Raw genomic sequence first — 16684 nt, 5'->3', positions numbered from 1 at the left:
CACACAGGAATATTTTCAATATTGTCAAATTGTCTTTTTCCATGACTTAGTTGCTCTGCATGGTATCCTCTCCCATGGCAGGGTGCTCACACTTTAAGGTGAGACCCAGTTATTTGTACTCCTCATTGGCTAGTTCACCATTTTTCTGGTGGAAGGCAATGTTGGCTTTCTCTCCTTGAAGTCAGCTTTTACATGAAAATCATTCTCTCAGATGGATGTCTCTAAAAAATCATGACCTCCAAAAGAAGAACTGTTGGTCATTCTTTTCAGCCTGTCAGAATTTAGCACAGCCATTTTCTATTTCTGCTCTCATCTGAAAGGCTCAGAGCAGCTTCTGCTATGGAGCCATGAAGCCAAACTAAGGCAGGACTGTGTCCCTGTGGGAGCAAAAGATGTTGGAGTAGAGCTGCTGGTGCTCTTCCAAGCATCAGTGGTTTGAAAATCCCAGCTGAAGGGAGATGCACAAGCTCTGGTCAGCTGGTGCTTGCACATGATTGTCCACAGTTGGCTGCAGAGCCCCTAATTCTGCTCTCTGGGACTCAAGCTCAAAGCCAGGGTCTGCTCTCAGCAAAATTTCACTGATGTGAATCACAGGTGAACCATCCTCAGCAATGACCTGAAATCCAGGAGCCCTCAGTTCTACTGCTGGGTCTGCTGCAGATTTTTAGCATCACCTTGGGCAGGTCTCAGGTCTTATGAGTTTCAGTTTCCTGCCTGGAAAGCAGAGGATTCAGTTTCTTTCCTCAGAGCAGCATGGTTTTATAAAGTACAAATATTTGTGAAGTTAAGTGCTTTGACTGTGTGAGCCTCTGAGAAAAGAAACCATAAATATGTGTCAGGCCTATGATCTGAATTCAAACTGGTGAACTAGAAAAAGTGTTGACAGCCTGAAACCAACTGCCCTGTACACACATCTCCTTCTGTCTACCTGAAAGATTATTTGTGGAATGTGTTTCTATTTTTCTCTGACAAAAAAATAGAATACCAAGCAAAGAAGCATGACCCATTTCTTTGTCAGGCAAGCTCTAAACCCTGCTTACTGGGATGAGACTGAGGTATTGATAAAAGAGAAGCTCATTTTAGGCCACAAAATTCATCCTGCCCTTGAAGAGGAAACAAAGCCTGCCACCTTCAGATGAAATGGATGTGCTTTCCAAGCCAAAGTATGTTTATCTCCTCCACAAATTCTCTATGATTTGTAATTGTATTTGGACCAGCCAGTGAAACAGGTAAGTAGCAAATGGGGAGAGTTAGAAATGTAAATAATTATTGTATAACAGGAAAACATGCAAGCAGTACACCACTGACAGTACCTGCAAACTCTGCTAATAGTCAATCAACAGGTCTGATAAGAGCATCACTCATCATGAGCTGCTTCACCCTCAGCAAGTTTCCATGGTCCTTTCTCTGTGCCAAGTACAGGAGCACATCATGCTGCTCCTGATGTTGGCCACAGGAGTGAACTTCCTTCAAGGTTTTGTTTTTGTCTTTTTTATATAGCATGTAGTATATTCAAAACAATATCAAGTCATACCACACTGAGCTTTTTATTACCAGAGATTTTTGGACAGAAGCACATAATCTAAATTTTCTGAATTAATAGGCAGATGGTAGCTACTCTTTTTCTGGTATTTTTTCCCAACTTGTACATTTTAGATTTACAGAACTCGATTTCACACATCTGAAGAAACACTGACATAAATCTAAATTTATCTTTGATGCATTTACAAATATTTTTTTCTACTTTTTTTTTTTTTTAATTTCCTGAAGTGTCTCTGTCTAGACTTCTGCCAAAATGCAGGAACTTTCATTTTCTCCTCAGTTAACATAAATACCTTTTAACATTCTGCAGAGGATGGCATGACTGCCACTTTGCCATGAGGATATGAGGACCATTCACTCCACCACTGAACCCCATCTGCTTTCCATTGGCCAGGACAAGTAACATCTTCCTGCTACACACTGTGCTACTGTGAATATCCCTGAAATTCAGAATATTTGTGACTCTAGGCTTGTTGAATTCCTTTTTCTTATTGTTTTCAATTTGGTTCCCTGAAACAATGAAGGTTAGTTGCATCCGACTCTTAATTGGACCTCACATTCTATTAGTCATTATTTTTGCACAGGCCTTAATTCCCCTCTAAAACATTTTAATTAAAACAGCAATTTCTCAGTGCTGCACTTCACGAGCAGATTTTCACAGCAACTTCAAAGAGACACAGATGTTTACTGAATTTGGTGGGGTGGTATTTGAGGCTGCCTACTGGCAAAGAAAAATTCATAAACATCTCAAAGAAACTTTCCTGTGGTAATGACAACATTTCCTTCTGATATTTTAGCAAGTCTAATATTTCCCAATCTCAACAGGCACATTTCCCAGGCACAGCACAAGCAGAGTTATCTGCTCCCAGAATGAGCCATGGCAGCTGCTCTGTTGTGGGTAAAACCCTCCCAGGGGTGATACCCTGGGCTCTGGCAGAGGGTACAAGACACCACACATTAGTTTGTTTGTGAAGCTCCTCTAACAGAATATAAGGGAATAAGGAAACCAAAGTTCAGTTTCTGCTGGATTTTCCACACTCCCCAGTGTGATTGTGGGAGGTCATTTAGCTTTGTGTGCCTCAGCTCCAGCTGGTTAAAGGCTGATAACAAGTCCTGGCTTTGAATGGACTTACCTGCTGCTCTATCTCCTACTGCACCAAGGGGGTCTTGGGTTTATAAAGTGATGTTTGAGTAAAATTCAGAAATGCTAGGGGTTTATTTTGGAGGAGTTTCTATTTGCTAGTGGCAGCTGAGCATGGAGCTGATCTTATAATCCATTTGGGGGTATAACCAGGCAGGAAGTTTTCCCCTCTGAACTGAGATGATGGCACTGGGGACACATGGCCATGGCACACTACATCTAAAATATAGAGTAGGGTGCAGGTATCTTCTGTGGTTTGGGCAGGTGGCTGTCCCCAGAAAATGCCTGGCCTGTCCAGCTGAGCCACCAGGCAGGGTGGCCTCCATGACTCATAAGTGATGGTGAGGCTCATGCTCCTTGCAGAACCAGAATTCTTAATGCTGGACATGACCTCTAAAATCATCAAGTCCAACTGTTAACCTCACCACTAAACCATGTCCCCAAGTGCCTTTTCTTGATCATTGAGGCCTTTTCTTGATCATTCCAGGGACAGTGATAGTCTGTTTCTTCCCTGGATACCCTTCACCAGTATTTTTGAAGGGGAATAATACAAGTATTTTTTGAATAAGCATATCCATTTCCACTGTGAGCACTGGGAAAGGACCAGCATGGAAAGCCAGCATGGAACATGGCGTGACACGTCATGTAGCTGCTTAAATCTGCACTGTAATTACAGTGACAATTTCTGCCTCTTGAAGCATCAGGATTGAAGTGGTTACCCTGAAGGAAAAAGAAACTTAGTGGGAGAATTTCAACCAAATCTAGGGTGGGAAGTGCAGCACTTCCTTTGCATTGGATTAAAAGTGATCAGCATGGCCAAAGGCATCCTGTGAGAGACAGGTAAGCAGGCTGAAAGGAAATTGGAAATATTAAATGAATGAAGCTGGACTGGACAGAACTAGTTTTAAAATTCCCTATTCCTCCTTGATTTGTTAGCATTAGGGGACTGAAGGGTAGATTGCACAGACTTATGCGTGACAGCAAGACACTTTTCCACACCAATAAACCCCCTGAAATTAATTGGACAGCTCACAAAAGTGCCTGGGAATGTGAACTAGGCTTGCACATCTCAGCCCTCAGATCTGATCTTTCTTCAGCAGTGCCAGGGCCAGACTGCCTGGTGAACAGCTACAGCTCAGAACACTTGCAGTGACTGGGTCAAGGTCTCTGTGGACACATCCTTGCTGAGGAGCACCTCAGCCTAGCTTAGCTCACCATAGCAAGAAACAGACTGAAAATAAACCAAAGGAAATCATTCTGAAGCAAAAGCAGGCATCAGCCACAAGTTTGTGCTCGCCACAAACTGTTGTGTGTTTGCTGTGGAATTGCTTGTGTATGCTTTTAGCTGGTGGCAAATGCTCTCAATGAGAATTAACCTGGCCTGCAATGAGGGAAACTTAAATTTAGGTACTTCTCCCATGTGTGCTGTGGGATAAGAGCACACAGCCAAGTGTCCACAGAGACATGCTTAAGCTGAGGTGCCTGTTCACCAATTGCAAATGGGCTCCTGGAAAACCAAACCACATGAAAAATTCCCCTCACGTGCTTGGTCTGGAAAGAAATAGCTTTGTTGTTGTTTCAAAGAATTAGTGAGCCAACAAGTCAAAGCTTTGGAGGTGGTTACTGGGTTTTTACTGGAGTCTCTACGAGCTATACAAAGTCTGAAGACATTGTATGTACAGTACATCTTTAATAAGAAGGGAGCTCACAGTCTACCAAACTCTGCCAAATAAACTTTTAATACATACTGTACTTCACTCAGTAGTTGTCCATCTCTTCTTCATGGAATATCTAGCAACTCTAAAAATATTTTCTTGGAGGAGGATAGAATTATCATTGTTATATATCAATCAAGTATGGTTAATGAAGCAAAGCCAGCATGCTAGTATTGCACAAGGGGAAAAGCCTCCAGAACACAAAGTGGAACAACAAATGCCCTCAAAATTCTGCTGAAGGGAACAGGAAGCTCTGGATGCTGCATCAGGAGGGTCCGTGTAGCTCTTAGGCATCCTTGTACCACAGCAGGTTTGCTTTGCCTCTTCACTGCCACGTTTCTCTCTCAAACAGGTAGGGAACTTCCAGACCATTGCAAAAAAAAAGGAAAAAAAAAAAAATACAGCAGCTGCAGCAAAGTGTGGTACTATTCAATTTCTTGAAGAGAGGGGCTTTTATTTCAAAATATCATATATTAATATATATATATTTCTATATATATATATACTTTAACTGGTATAAAGTAAATTGTAGATCCAAACTTATACTGTTGCTTGTACTTTGCAATCTCAGAAACTTTACCAAAGGAACCGCTTTCTTCATTTTTTATTTTCAGCTGTCAAAAAATCAGGGCCATTATTTCCACCGAATCCTTTCTTTCACATAGTAAAGCCACTGTTGTTTTCTGGTAAACAGTCAAAGTGCAAATAAGAAATCCATTTGGCTTGTAAATGCTGAGATGGTTTTAAACTTTCAATACTTTGTCCTCATAAATCAGCAGGGCTTTCACTGTCTCCGTGCAGACGTGGGCGCTCTGTTAAGTCCTTGGGTGGATCTGCAGTGAGAAATGGGAAAGAGTCACTTATGCATAATATGTTCTTTTTAAAATATAGTCTTTTGGAAAAGAAAGGCCCAGGCTCTGTGGGATATAGCTGATTGATACAGCTGAGATTAAATGCAATGCTAGAGGAGTGTGTGTCTTTTAGCACTGCAGGGGTGTAAAAATATGCAAGAGACAGATCCTGAGCAAACTCCTGCTTCTGCCTTGGCAGATATTGAATGTTCATTTACCACCTGGGCTGGTGGTGCTGGACATCACAGAATCATAAAATGTCTTGGTTTGGCAGAGACACTTTCCACTACCCCAGGTTGCTCCAAGCCCTGTCCATGTGGCCTTGGACATTTCCAGGGATGAGGTGGCCACAGCTGCTCTGGACAACTGTGCCAGGGCCTTACCACCCTTACAGGGAAGAATTCCCTCCTAATGCCCAATCTGAATTTACTGGCTGTCAGTCTGAAGCCATTCTCCCTTGTGCTGATCCATAATGCCCTTGTAAACAGTCTCTCTCCATCTTCCTTGTAGGAGCCCTTCAAGTAAGAAGGAGATGCCAGAACAGCTTTGGGCCAGGGCTGTGCTCACCCCAGCCTTCCACCCTGCCCTTCCCAGAGTGATTCCAGTCACTTCTGCTGGACAAGACAGGCAGGAGCACCCACCTTTCAGGTTTATTTGAAACTCCAGAAACCCACTTACCCAGAGGGAAGGGTAGTGACTGACCAGAGTAGCTCCTCCATCTACTCACCCTGCAACAGACCAAAACCCACCCCTCTTTGTGCCTGCCATCAAAATTGATCTGAGTGCTGCACTAATGCTGCACCAATGCCCAGGAGGGTGTTTTAGGATGCTGAAATAGCAAAAATAGTGTTCTCAAGGAGATGCTTTAGTTTCTTTCCTGTACTGGTGCACCCAGATGAACACCAATGAGGGGTTCAGCCCTTTGCCAGGCACCTGGGCCAGCAATGAACTCACTTCAATATGATCAGGCTGGGCCATTCAATCAGGGATGATTATCTAAGCACATGGTGAATAAATATAGCAGTAAATATTGGAGAAATGGAGATTTATAGGAGGTCCAGACAGTTCAAACTCAATGAAACGGAATCCCACCAGTTAAAACTGAAACAAATGATTTAAACTAGATTAAACCACTTAAAACCAGGTCAAAACAGATTAAACTGGTCAGAACAGGATAAAAATGGTAGAAATCAGTTTAAACCAGTTAAAACCAAATCAAACCTACCAAAGCCAGTTCAAACTGGCTCAAAGTGGTCAGAACTAGTTCAGATGGGTCGAAACTTGTTCAAACTGGTTAAACCTGATCAAACCAGGCTGTAACACAAGCACAGGCTGAGAAACTGGAGAGAGACTTTGATCTGAGCCCCTCTGCCCATTCCCAGCTGATCAACACATCAATTTCCATACTCCAGAATCTCAGCAGCATCCAGCCTGACATGCTGCTCTTCTATTTCCACTGTGCTGAAATGGCAATGTGACCTCCAGCAGCTCCTAGTACTGCTCCAAAGGCCCCACGTGTTTAAGGGAAGCATTGAAAGTTCTAAAATAAATTTTAAAAAAAGCAAAGAAAAAAAAGGAGTGACAAGGGGTTAAAAAAAACCATTGAAACTGCTCCAAAAATTGAATGCCAAAATGATTTCCTTCCAGTGTTTGTCACCTGCCCGACCATCAATAGAAAACAAATCAATTTACGGAAGCTGTGAGCTTTATAACTTTGGCTTTAAAAACTTAATTATTGAGCTATGCTAAAGGGCTAAACACAGAAATAAATGCATGAAAATGAAGGAATAAAAAAAATGCTGGTAATGACTTCACTGAATCTGTTGTCCACCTCTTTGTGGCACTAATCAGTATTAACCACATCTGAAACCCACCATGAAGTTATGCACTATCTAGGAAAGTATATATATTGTGTATATACATGTATTAATATATATATGTATACATGCTTATATATGATTTCCTGTGGGCCTGGAAGAATATACTAATGGATATCTTATTCCTAAGAGTCATAAATGTGAATGTTTCCCTTGTCAGGACAGCAGCCATCTAATGTAAATGTATTTAGTGTAAGGAAAAGCCTTCATTATAACAGTTTACAGTTTACAGCCTATGGAGACTTGCTGCTTTCTGCTTAATCACCACAGAGGGAACTGAGGTGATGACTGATTTTTCTTGTTTCTTCTGTCTTAACTTCCATAACTACTCAAGTTAGACATGCATGGTCCAATCTTGGCACCTGGATTGTGGTCAGGGCAGATTACATTGTAATCTCATTCTCTGCTGCAATCTGAAATGGCAAAACAAAGGAGAAAAAAGAAAAAAACAACAAAAACATCCTGTTTCAGGATCTGATTGCTTCCATTATTTTATATGTATATCATGTTTCTAGACTTGACACAGTGGGATTCCAGCAAAGTTTCAGGGACTAAGAAGTAGAATTTTCCCCTAGAAAATGCAAGAGACAGTTGCTGAGTGCATCGTGTCATGTTGCCTTTGTCAATTGGGTTCTGTAATGATATTTTAAAGCAACAAAGCAAAATTCTACTGGAAGCAGCACCATAAGGTACTCCCCTCACATGCTAATTAAAATAACTCCTGTGGGTAAATGAAGAAATATTTTTTCAGCTATGAGCACTCACTCTGCAAGTATTTAATTCAAATGAAATACAATAATGCATACTGAATAGATTGGACCATACATCTACATATTAATGAAGCTGCTAAATTTTCTAGCAATCACTTCTATTGCCTAAAACTAGTTTATATGATGAGGTTTGGGGGACTTAAGAGAAGGACAGCTTCACTGAAGAAAGAAAATGTAATTCCTCAATTATGTAACTTGTAGACAGACTACAGAAGGGCTGAATTATTGTATAAGATATTGCAAGAGTATGTAGAATTTCTTATCAAACACGGAAAAAATTATGGAAAATTTGCTCTTTTTCATTTAGCAGGTTTCAAAAGCCATTTTCCAATTCACAGAAAATTAAAATCTATATATTTATAAAAGCATTTTGAGTTGACAACCGTGTAATTTTCTTGGAAAAAAAAAATCAATTGTTACATGAAAATTAGTTAATTAAAATTGTTGAATACAGGTACAGGTGACAATTTTAAGACAATGGTTGTGAAACAGTTGCACAATGCAAAAGAAAAGCTAGAGCCTATTTCTGAAAAACACTTTTATTCCCAAGGTAATGTCAAAGTGGGAGTTTAGGCAGCTCATTCACACCCTCTCTTTGCAGCCCTCTCTCTGCCTTTTCCTGGCAGGGTGTGGTGAAAGCTGTTGTCACCTGTGGCCTGTGTTACCTGAACCTGCAGCATCTCAAGAACTTGCCACTAATGAGTTCATGGGGTTGGAGCTGCTCTGAAATGAGACCTGCAGTGCAAGCAGAGTTGAGTCCTTTCCACAAAGCTCTTGTACAGCTGCTAATCCAGATGTGGCCTGGAACAGCCAAGGAATGGATGCAGGATCCAGCAGATCCCTTTGAGCTGACATTCTTCCCTTTAGGCACCAGAAAGGGACTCAGTGATGTGCAGCAAGGGTATTTTGGGGTGGCAGTGTCTGTCAGAAAGTGACCTGGCAATTCAGCAGCTGCAACCTGCTGGGTACCAAGCCTGGAGCCAGCTGAGCAGCCTGATCCATCTGAGTTTTCACCAACCTATGGCCAGAAGCACTGGGTGATCATGACAGTGGTCTTTAAGACTTTTCCAGAAGGCATGATGATGGAAAATAAATGGCTGAGCAGTCATTAGTGATTCCCTTTGCTATTAAGATCTCCTGGGTGCAGACAGAAAAGAGACTTACTCTGGTGGTCTTGATTTTATTGCCAGTTGCACACATCCATCCAGAATTATCAGGCAACGTCTTACATTCCTCTCCTTCTAGGCAGGGCTCCATCTCACACCACCATTTCCCAATCACTATAGAAGCTAAAAGAGAAAAGACAATGTTCACAACTATGTTACAATGACCAAATCTAATTCAATAATATCTCAAGGGTCTGACACTGCAGTTAAAAGGCAGAGTGTCCCTTCAGCTGGAGTTTAGTTGTACGGATTTCATATTTAATTACTTGTTTGGCATGTTATATTGCCTGAGACAGTGCACTGCTTGCCACAGCCTCCTCACACAGGAGATCTTGTCTGCTCCTGTGCTGTGGCTGCAGGGAATGCTGTGATGGCAGCAGAGCAAAGGTCCAGCCAGCCCAACAGCCCCTGTCCCTGAGAGCCAGCCTGACATTCATGGACATGCACAAGAACAAGGCAAGGCTGAAGAGATTTTCCTCAGAATATTCTCCAGGTCTTCAGGACTTCTAGTTCAGTGTACTCCACATAAAACTGTGTCTGCTTTTCTTTCAGGACCTACAGTTGGAGGTTTTTTTTTACCATGAATCTGCCCAGAATCATTTGAAGCCATGGAGACTTTTAACTTTCCCAATTTGCCAACACAGGGAGCACCACAAGTAGAAATAGAGGGTAAGGTAACACTGAACAGGAGCTGAAGCTGTTTGTTGAAACATGATTATGAATTTTACAGAAGCCATATTATCTCTAACTTTTAATTTCCAAATATTTAACATCATAAATAATGGCAGTGTTTGGACCCAGTTGTTTAAATTTAATTGGCACATATGTTTACAACCTTGAATGTACCTTAATGAAGTTTCTTGCCTGGGAATTGCTATCTGACTATATCCTTAACTGTATCTTAATGACATTTTTTGTCTGGGGATTTTGATAAACTTTAGCTAACCTTGCAACTGTGACGAGTTGGCTCATGAGTGGCTCTTTCTGTGGGTTGCTTTCTCTGTCAAGAATTAATTTCATGGTTGCACACAGGAAGCCTGGCAGAGCTTTCTGCACAGTCACTCAAAGAGGAATACTTAACCCATTCATATCATCCCTCATGGCTGCTTCAAGCCTTCAAAATACCTTTGAAGCAGCTGCCTACCTTATACATATATATTAATATATATACACATCAGCTGACTGCCATTCAGCTCTGGAAAAGGCCCTGTTGTGCATGCATTGATTTAAGGACATTAAAGAGTTTATAACTAAATTCTTGAACATAAAATTGAATAAAATAGTTCAGTTTGAGGGGCCCTACAATGATCCTATGGATCTCAGAGTTGTCTTTCTGGTTCTTCCCATGGTTTGTATCTGATTTTTATCATATAATATATCATTTCTCCCTATATACAAGACACAGAAAAGGCTCTTTGCACCTGTGCTGGCAAGGCACTTTAATGATGCTATTCACACACCTTTTTCAGAAGGGTATCATTAATGCTGCTAACAACAGAGAAAAGAGATCTTTCTCTTTGCTATGCATGAAAAGCTGTGAGAGCTGAATCTGTGCTCTAATAATAGATTGTGCAGTGGGCAAACTGAAAAACCATATCCTGCTAAATACTGGCCCTCACAGCAATCATCAGAGCAGAGCATCCTCGGGATGCATGAGAAGAATCCTGTGACATGGAATCAAAAGTGATGATTGTCATTATTTACTAGGAGCAATGCTGAAATGTTAAATATCCATGGAGAAGGATCCTATGGTGTGAGGTACTAAAACACACAAACCTGAATCTGAGCAGTTTGCAGTGTGAAACAGAGACATGAGGTGAATACAGACTGGGAGGCAGCATGGAGAAGCAATGCTGTTCATAGCAATTAAAATCATCTCACTATTATTAATGCTGTTAAGTACAGCCCAAGTATTCAGATATTGACCTTGAAAAATAATCAAATGCAAAGTCAGTCCTGAACCTTAATAGCAACTGATTTGTGTAGTGGTGTATAGGCTTTAGTATAAACATGTATATTTTTATTGATTTATGATCACAGTGAAATTCCACCCAAGGGCCCATCAGTGAGCACCCTCACCTGTGCTGAAGATCTGGCTCCTTTTATAATGGGGGGAACCAATGGGAAAATTTGCAGATGAAAAGCTCCTCTTTGCCTCTAATATGTAAGTAGGCAAAATCCTTTTTTAAGTCTGAAGCACTACAAAACTCACTGTGGTCTAATCCTCAGCCCCATACCATGGCAGTGATGTCCAAAACCAAAGAAAATTATTTTCTTTGAATCTTGTGTTTATAGGTTTTCTCTTCTATTAAGAGCCTTTTAATCTTTATGACCAGTTGTCTTTCCTGGGTACTGCTGATCCTTTGAGTTCTACTTGATTTCAAAGTTTTACACCTCCAGCTCTGTTCAAAGAGGGAGGGAAAAAGTTTAAAATGAATCACAGTTCACAGCATTTGAGATTGGGCTCACCTGTAGGAGGAGGAGAAAAACCTTCCCCAGGGAGAGGATGCAGCTTCTCTCTGTTTAGGTTATGTCACTTTGAGATGAGCTGAAGCACTTGGGTGAGAGAGGGAATTGCTCAAATTAAGATGCTCCCCCTCAGGGTGGTTTTTATTCAAGAACTCCCAGCCTCTGAGGAACCTGAACTTCTCAGTGACCTGAACCACTCATCCTGGGTGAGAATTAGAGATTCCTGTTAATCACCAGCTGACACAGGCTGTGAGTGCTCACATCCTGCTGAATTACACACCTGTGGCATTCTGGAGTGCTGCTCATTGTGTTCTTCTCATTGTCTAGGGAATACATGAAGCACAAGAGTTTCTTCATGCAAGGCTGAATTGACTGAGACAGATCCCTCTGCCATGGGGAAAGGAAAAGGACTTGGAACATAAGAGCCTTGACTACTCCTGCTTTGCTTGTGCTTTGTTTCAGAGCTTTTTTATTTTTAATTTTATTTTTTTATTATTTTTGTCCTCACCTTCTCGGTTAAATAAAATAAAGGATTATTTAAATCTTATTTATATCTGGACTATATACAAGAAAATGTTTCTTTTACAATATTTAACTCTTAACATATCACCAATGGAGCAGGGGGGGAAAAAAACAACTTTCTTCAGGAAATTCTCAAGGTTTCTTTTTCAGCCCAATTCACACTTTGTAAAAATCTTTGTTTGCAAAGCCAGAGAATAATTTTAATCAAAATATTTAACTTTTGATGTATTTAGTCTGCACGAATTAACACACACAAAAAGCATTTGGTGGAAATTGCATTTGCAAATCATGGGCTCCAGACAAATAAACTACAAATAAGAAATCTGAATATCAGATAGAATACAGGGGAAAAGCAATAGAATAGCTTATATTTTCTCATGTATACACAATTCTTTTGAATTTTAAAATACATTTGTTCCCAAACATAATGCCCAAAGCCTTAGGTGGCTGCAGGGAGCTGCAAGTTTAGCTTGGATTCAGTGGGATTCAGCCTTCAAAGTTCACAAGATCCTTTGGAGGTTGCACAAGGGTAGTGACCATGCTTTGATTTGCTTTTGTGCATCACCTGGAACACAAAGTTTTGGTGCATGAAGGCAGCTGGCTGGGGAAAAGTTTTCCCCTTGAATTTCAGTATCAAAGTGTTCTATTAAGGGGCAGTAGAAATGCACTGAACACCTTCATACATCTACACCTAAAAGATCAAATCAACATGGAAACACTAATTGTTCAATCGTCATCCTCTTGAGTCAAACAAAGTTTTGAAAAAATGCACAATCCATTTGATTAAAGCTGCCTGCTGAAACTCCTGATTTTATTATGTTTCACATTTCTCAATCTTCAAGTTCTTGTATTAAACTGAAGCTCAGTTCCTCAAAGCTGTTTTACAGGTGATTAACAGGACATGGACAGAGGAAATGTGCACACACAGCCCAGACACTCAGGCAATTGCTTCTGTCATTTTTGCTACTCCTGCCTGTAGAGAAAATGCAAATTTTTTTTTTTGGTTTTGCAGATAAAATTCTCCTTAACTTCTCTGCATTTGTATTTAGGAAATTGCTTTAACAATATGACAGAGTCTATATAGCAATAAGTATAAAGACATTATATTTAACAATGTGAAAATAAGACCATCCTCACAGAGTAACAAATAACTTTAATTCATGGTTATGGAATACCCTGAAATATGAAAACAGAGCAAAGTATCATCATGCATTTTTCAACAGTTTAGAGGGAACATGCTATGTATTAAAATGTTCCAAGATTACTTCTGCAGTTGCCATTATAAAGCCACAGCAGCTCTCTCTTTCTGCCTGTGATAAAGTGCACACATTTTGTTTATATAGAAACAGAATACAAAGGAATGGAGACATTAGATTGTGGTTCCTCCTGATCACAGGTATCATGTTACTGCAAGGAATAAGAAGCTCATTTTCAAAACCAGTATGACACTCATTGCAGGATGGGAAAGTTTCCCCTGTAAGTACAGAGCATTCCATTTTAATCTCGTTGCCACCAGCGAAGATTGATATAAATAAAATTTAAATACAGAACACATTTCACAGATGTCAGAAGTGAAAAAGACTTTGTCAGCTTAATGAAAAGATATCAATTTTCTTCACTTTATTCAATGTATTGTGAGTCATTTTCTAAATGGATTAGATTAAAGGAAAGTTCAAACTCCCTGTGAGAGATTCTTGTGCTGATGGAGATTTTGGCAATAGCAACAGCACAGAGGTGGGCAAAATCTTTCAAGTAGTTTGTCTTATTTATTTTTTTAAGGATATGAACTAGAATGGGAAAAACTGTAACCCTGTGCTCACCTATTCCTTATACAACAAAATCTCAGAGAATTGAATGAGACATGCAGTTTCTCTTAGTTTATTGGGATGTCATGGGGAGCAGAATGAATTACAGGGGTGGGAACACATTTTCTGGGAGGATGAGAAAACTGGACTGAAAGAAAGTGTCATGTAAAGGGTTATGTATTTCATAAATAGACTGAGATAGCAGCCACTCTGGGAGCTGTAGAGAAGTAATCTGATAAATTAAAGAATACAAATCTGAAACAAAAGATTTCAGGTTGAATATTGCTGTCTGGGAGAAATGCAGGATGTTCCCTACAGGGAGTCCAAACTATCAAACTCTCTGCTTTTAATTCAATCTTACTCAATTTTAGAAGTATCAATCTAATGCTCCTGCAGTGCAATGCTTCACAGACTTTGATAACAGACCTCTCTTAGCTCTGGGAAAATGGACATTTCTCTTGTTTAAAATACAAGCACAGTGCAAGCAGTCTGGCAAGTGGTGTCTCGTATCTCTAATTGCCTCAAATTCAGTCTTGCTGAGTTAATTTAATATTTTTTAATCATAGTAAACATTAAAAAGACATCAGCATACTCAACTTCTTTTTTTTTTTTTTTTTGAATGCTCTGATGTTTGCAATATTCTCCAGGTTTTTTTACAACGTTTTATTAATTCACTGGCAGAATTGACAGAATTGAAGATTTATTTTTCTTTTCCATTCAGAATTCCTGATTCTCCATTGCAAAATATTCAGCAGCTAGAGTAAGGTATTTTTAAGAGTGTATTGCATGTCTGAACATGGGCTGCACCACGAAATATGAAAGGGCAGATTAAATGCAAAGAATCCATGAACAATTTAAGATCACATAAACCAGCACACAAGGGTGCTAACTCGACAGCATGGGAGAAGTCACTAGTGAAAAACCACTTCCATTGCCATTTCCTAGCAGCTAACATACAGTTAGGCAAATTAGGAAAAATGACATAAACACCTTGTGTAACAATGTGACCAACAGAGGCGGTGCTGGCTAATGGCCTGAGAAGCAGAAACTCCCAAGGCTTGTTTAATCCCAGCTCTGCTTCTCACTTTCTCTATTTCTACAGGAAAATCATCTCCTTGCTATACCAGTTTGCCATTTGCAATTTTATTTACTTAGAGGATGAATTATTCTTGCTGTGTTTCCTTGTACGTTGCCCTCTGTCTCTTCTGCCCTGCTGCTGAACTTTAACACTGAATTGCAGGAGTTTGGGACTGACATTTTTTCTCCAATTTTACAGCTTGAAGAATGGGTTTCTCAGGTATTATGAAAATAAATTATAGCATTAAATTTATGTGAAGTGCTGTCAGAAGGTCCTTAAGCACATCCCTGTCTTTGAGCTGAATGGAGATGGCCCATTAAAGAGCAGATTTCACACAAGAAAACTTAGATTTTGCCAAAGATTTTCTTCTCTCAATGCTTTTCAGATTGGGAGCATCAACTGCTACTGCTTTGTCATTTTTCCATGTCCCTTTCTTTGCACCTCTGCAAACAGCTGCTGCTTAGACATGGGGCTGAGGTAGGACCAGGATTCCAGGTGAGTGAATGAGCATCTTCCCTTCCCTGCCCCAGTGCAGTGACAGTGCCCAGCTCCTCTGAGCACCTGCAAAGCTGTTCAGAGTCAAACACTCTGATTTGTTAGCTAGGCACACAGATAAAGCACCCAGACTTTAAGAACTGTAGAATTTGCATAACCATTTTCTGAGTTGGAAAGATCTCAGCAGCAATGACAAGGAAAAGAAATCAAAATGTTTCTTAGCCCCTCACAGTTTAACTTGTGAGATCTTTTCAGAGTCTGGGATTTTAGGAAGTACAAAAATGAAGCCAGCAAGGATCTGTCAGGCTGGGAACAGGCTTGTGACACTCCTGCAGGAGATGCCAGCAGGTCCCAGGCCAGTTGTGCTCCCAGCCCTGTTCTCACTTGATATCAAAAAGGGTGATAGGCTTCTTTAAGCTGTAATAATTCCACATTCCACTGAACTAAGACATGACTAAAGCTTGACACTTTTCCTCTGAAAGTCATGGATCATAGTTGATATTCTAACAGAGCCCTCAGCACATTATCTATCAGGAAACTTGATTTCTGCAAAGGAAAGGCAGAGTGAGCCTCGACAAAACAGATTTTTGCAGATATCTGTGGCACAGAGAAAGGACATGAAATGATAAAATAAATCATGTATGATTAACTTGTCTCCCCAAAAGTGCATGGTGTACTCTATGACCTTCCAGAGTGCTAGAACACAGTCTTATTTTTTTTCTTGGAATTTCCTGAATTTTTGCACAGCAACATATATCCAAAGCAGGCATCAAGCTGCCAACTTTATTTTTAGTATTATTGGTGGTTGACATAACCTCTCTGCAAAGAGAGTGGGGCATTTGAGAGCAACCTGCTGGCACTAATGAGTGCTAATGAGGCTGATGAGAACATGAAATCCAACATTCAGGGAGCTGATGTGAATGCAGGTGACTGAGGACCCTCTCCCAACCTGTCTGGGGCTCTTTTCTGAGTTAGGGGGACTCATTGCTGCTATTTATTACTGAAATTTGGAACTGAATCCACCCTTCTCTGCAGAACAAGGCTGAAAGCAGCCTGCTAAAATATTTGTACAATGAAGCAATGTTATTTACACCCTCTTTAAATGGCTTCAGATAACCTAGTGAGAGCTCAATATTGTTGTTATATATTTAATGAAATGCCACTGTAATGCAACATATTTATACATATTTGGAAAGACAATAGGAAACTACTTATAAATATTCCCAGACATGTTTCAGACCCGAGTTGAGGAC

The 16684-nt window shown here is 40.3% G+C and overlaps 1 protein-coding gene across 3 annotated transcripts in view; it reads right to left on the bottom strand.

Moving 5' to 3' along the window:
* Positions 1-4373: 4373 nt before the first annotated feature.
* The window catches only part of TAFA1 (TAFA chemokine like family member 1), a 210928-nt gene continuing 198617 nt past the window's right edge, over positions 4374-16684 (bottom strand). For all 3 annotated transcript variants that reach the window (XM_079317460.1, XM_079317459.1, XM_079317461.1), the window contains 2 exons: positions 9061-9185; positions 4374-5231 (listed from right to left, as the gene is read on the bottom strand). In XM_079317460.1, the coding sequence (XP_079173586.1) occupies positions 5214-5231; positions 9061-9185 (143 nt within the window). In that variant the 3' untranslated portion in view covers positions 4374-5213. The remainder of the gene's footprint in view (positions 5232-9060; positions 9186-16684) is intronic.

This window comes from Erithacus rubecula (assembly GCF_903797595.1).
Source record: "Erithacus rubecula genome assembly, chromosome: 13".
Classification (NCBI taxonomy): domain Eukaryota; kingdom Metazoa; phylum Chordata; class Aves; order Passeriformes; family Muscicapidae; genus Erithacus; species Erithacus rubecula.
This window is presented reverse-complemented; position numbering and strand designations above follow the sequence as displayed.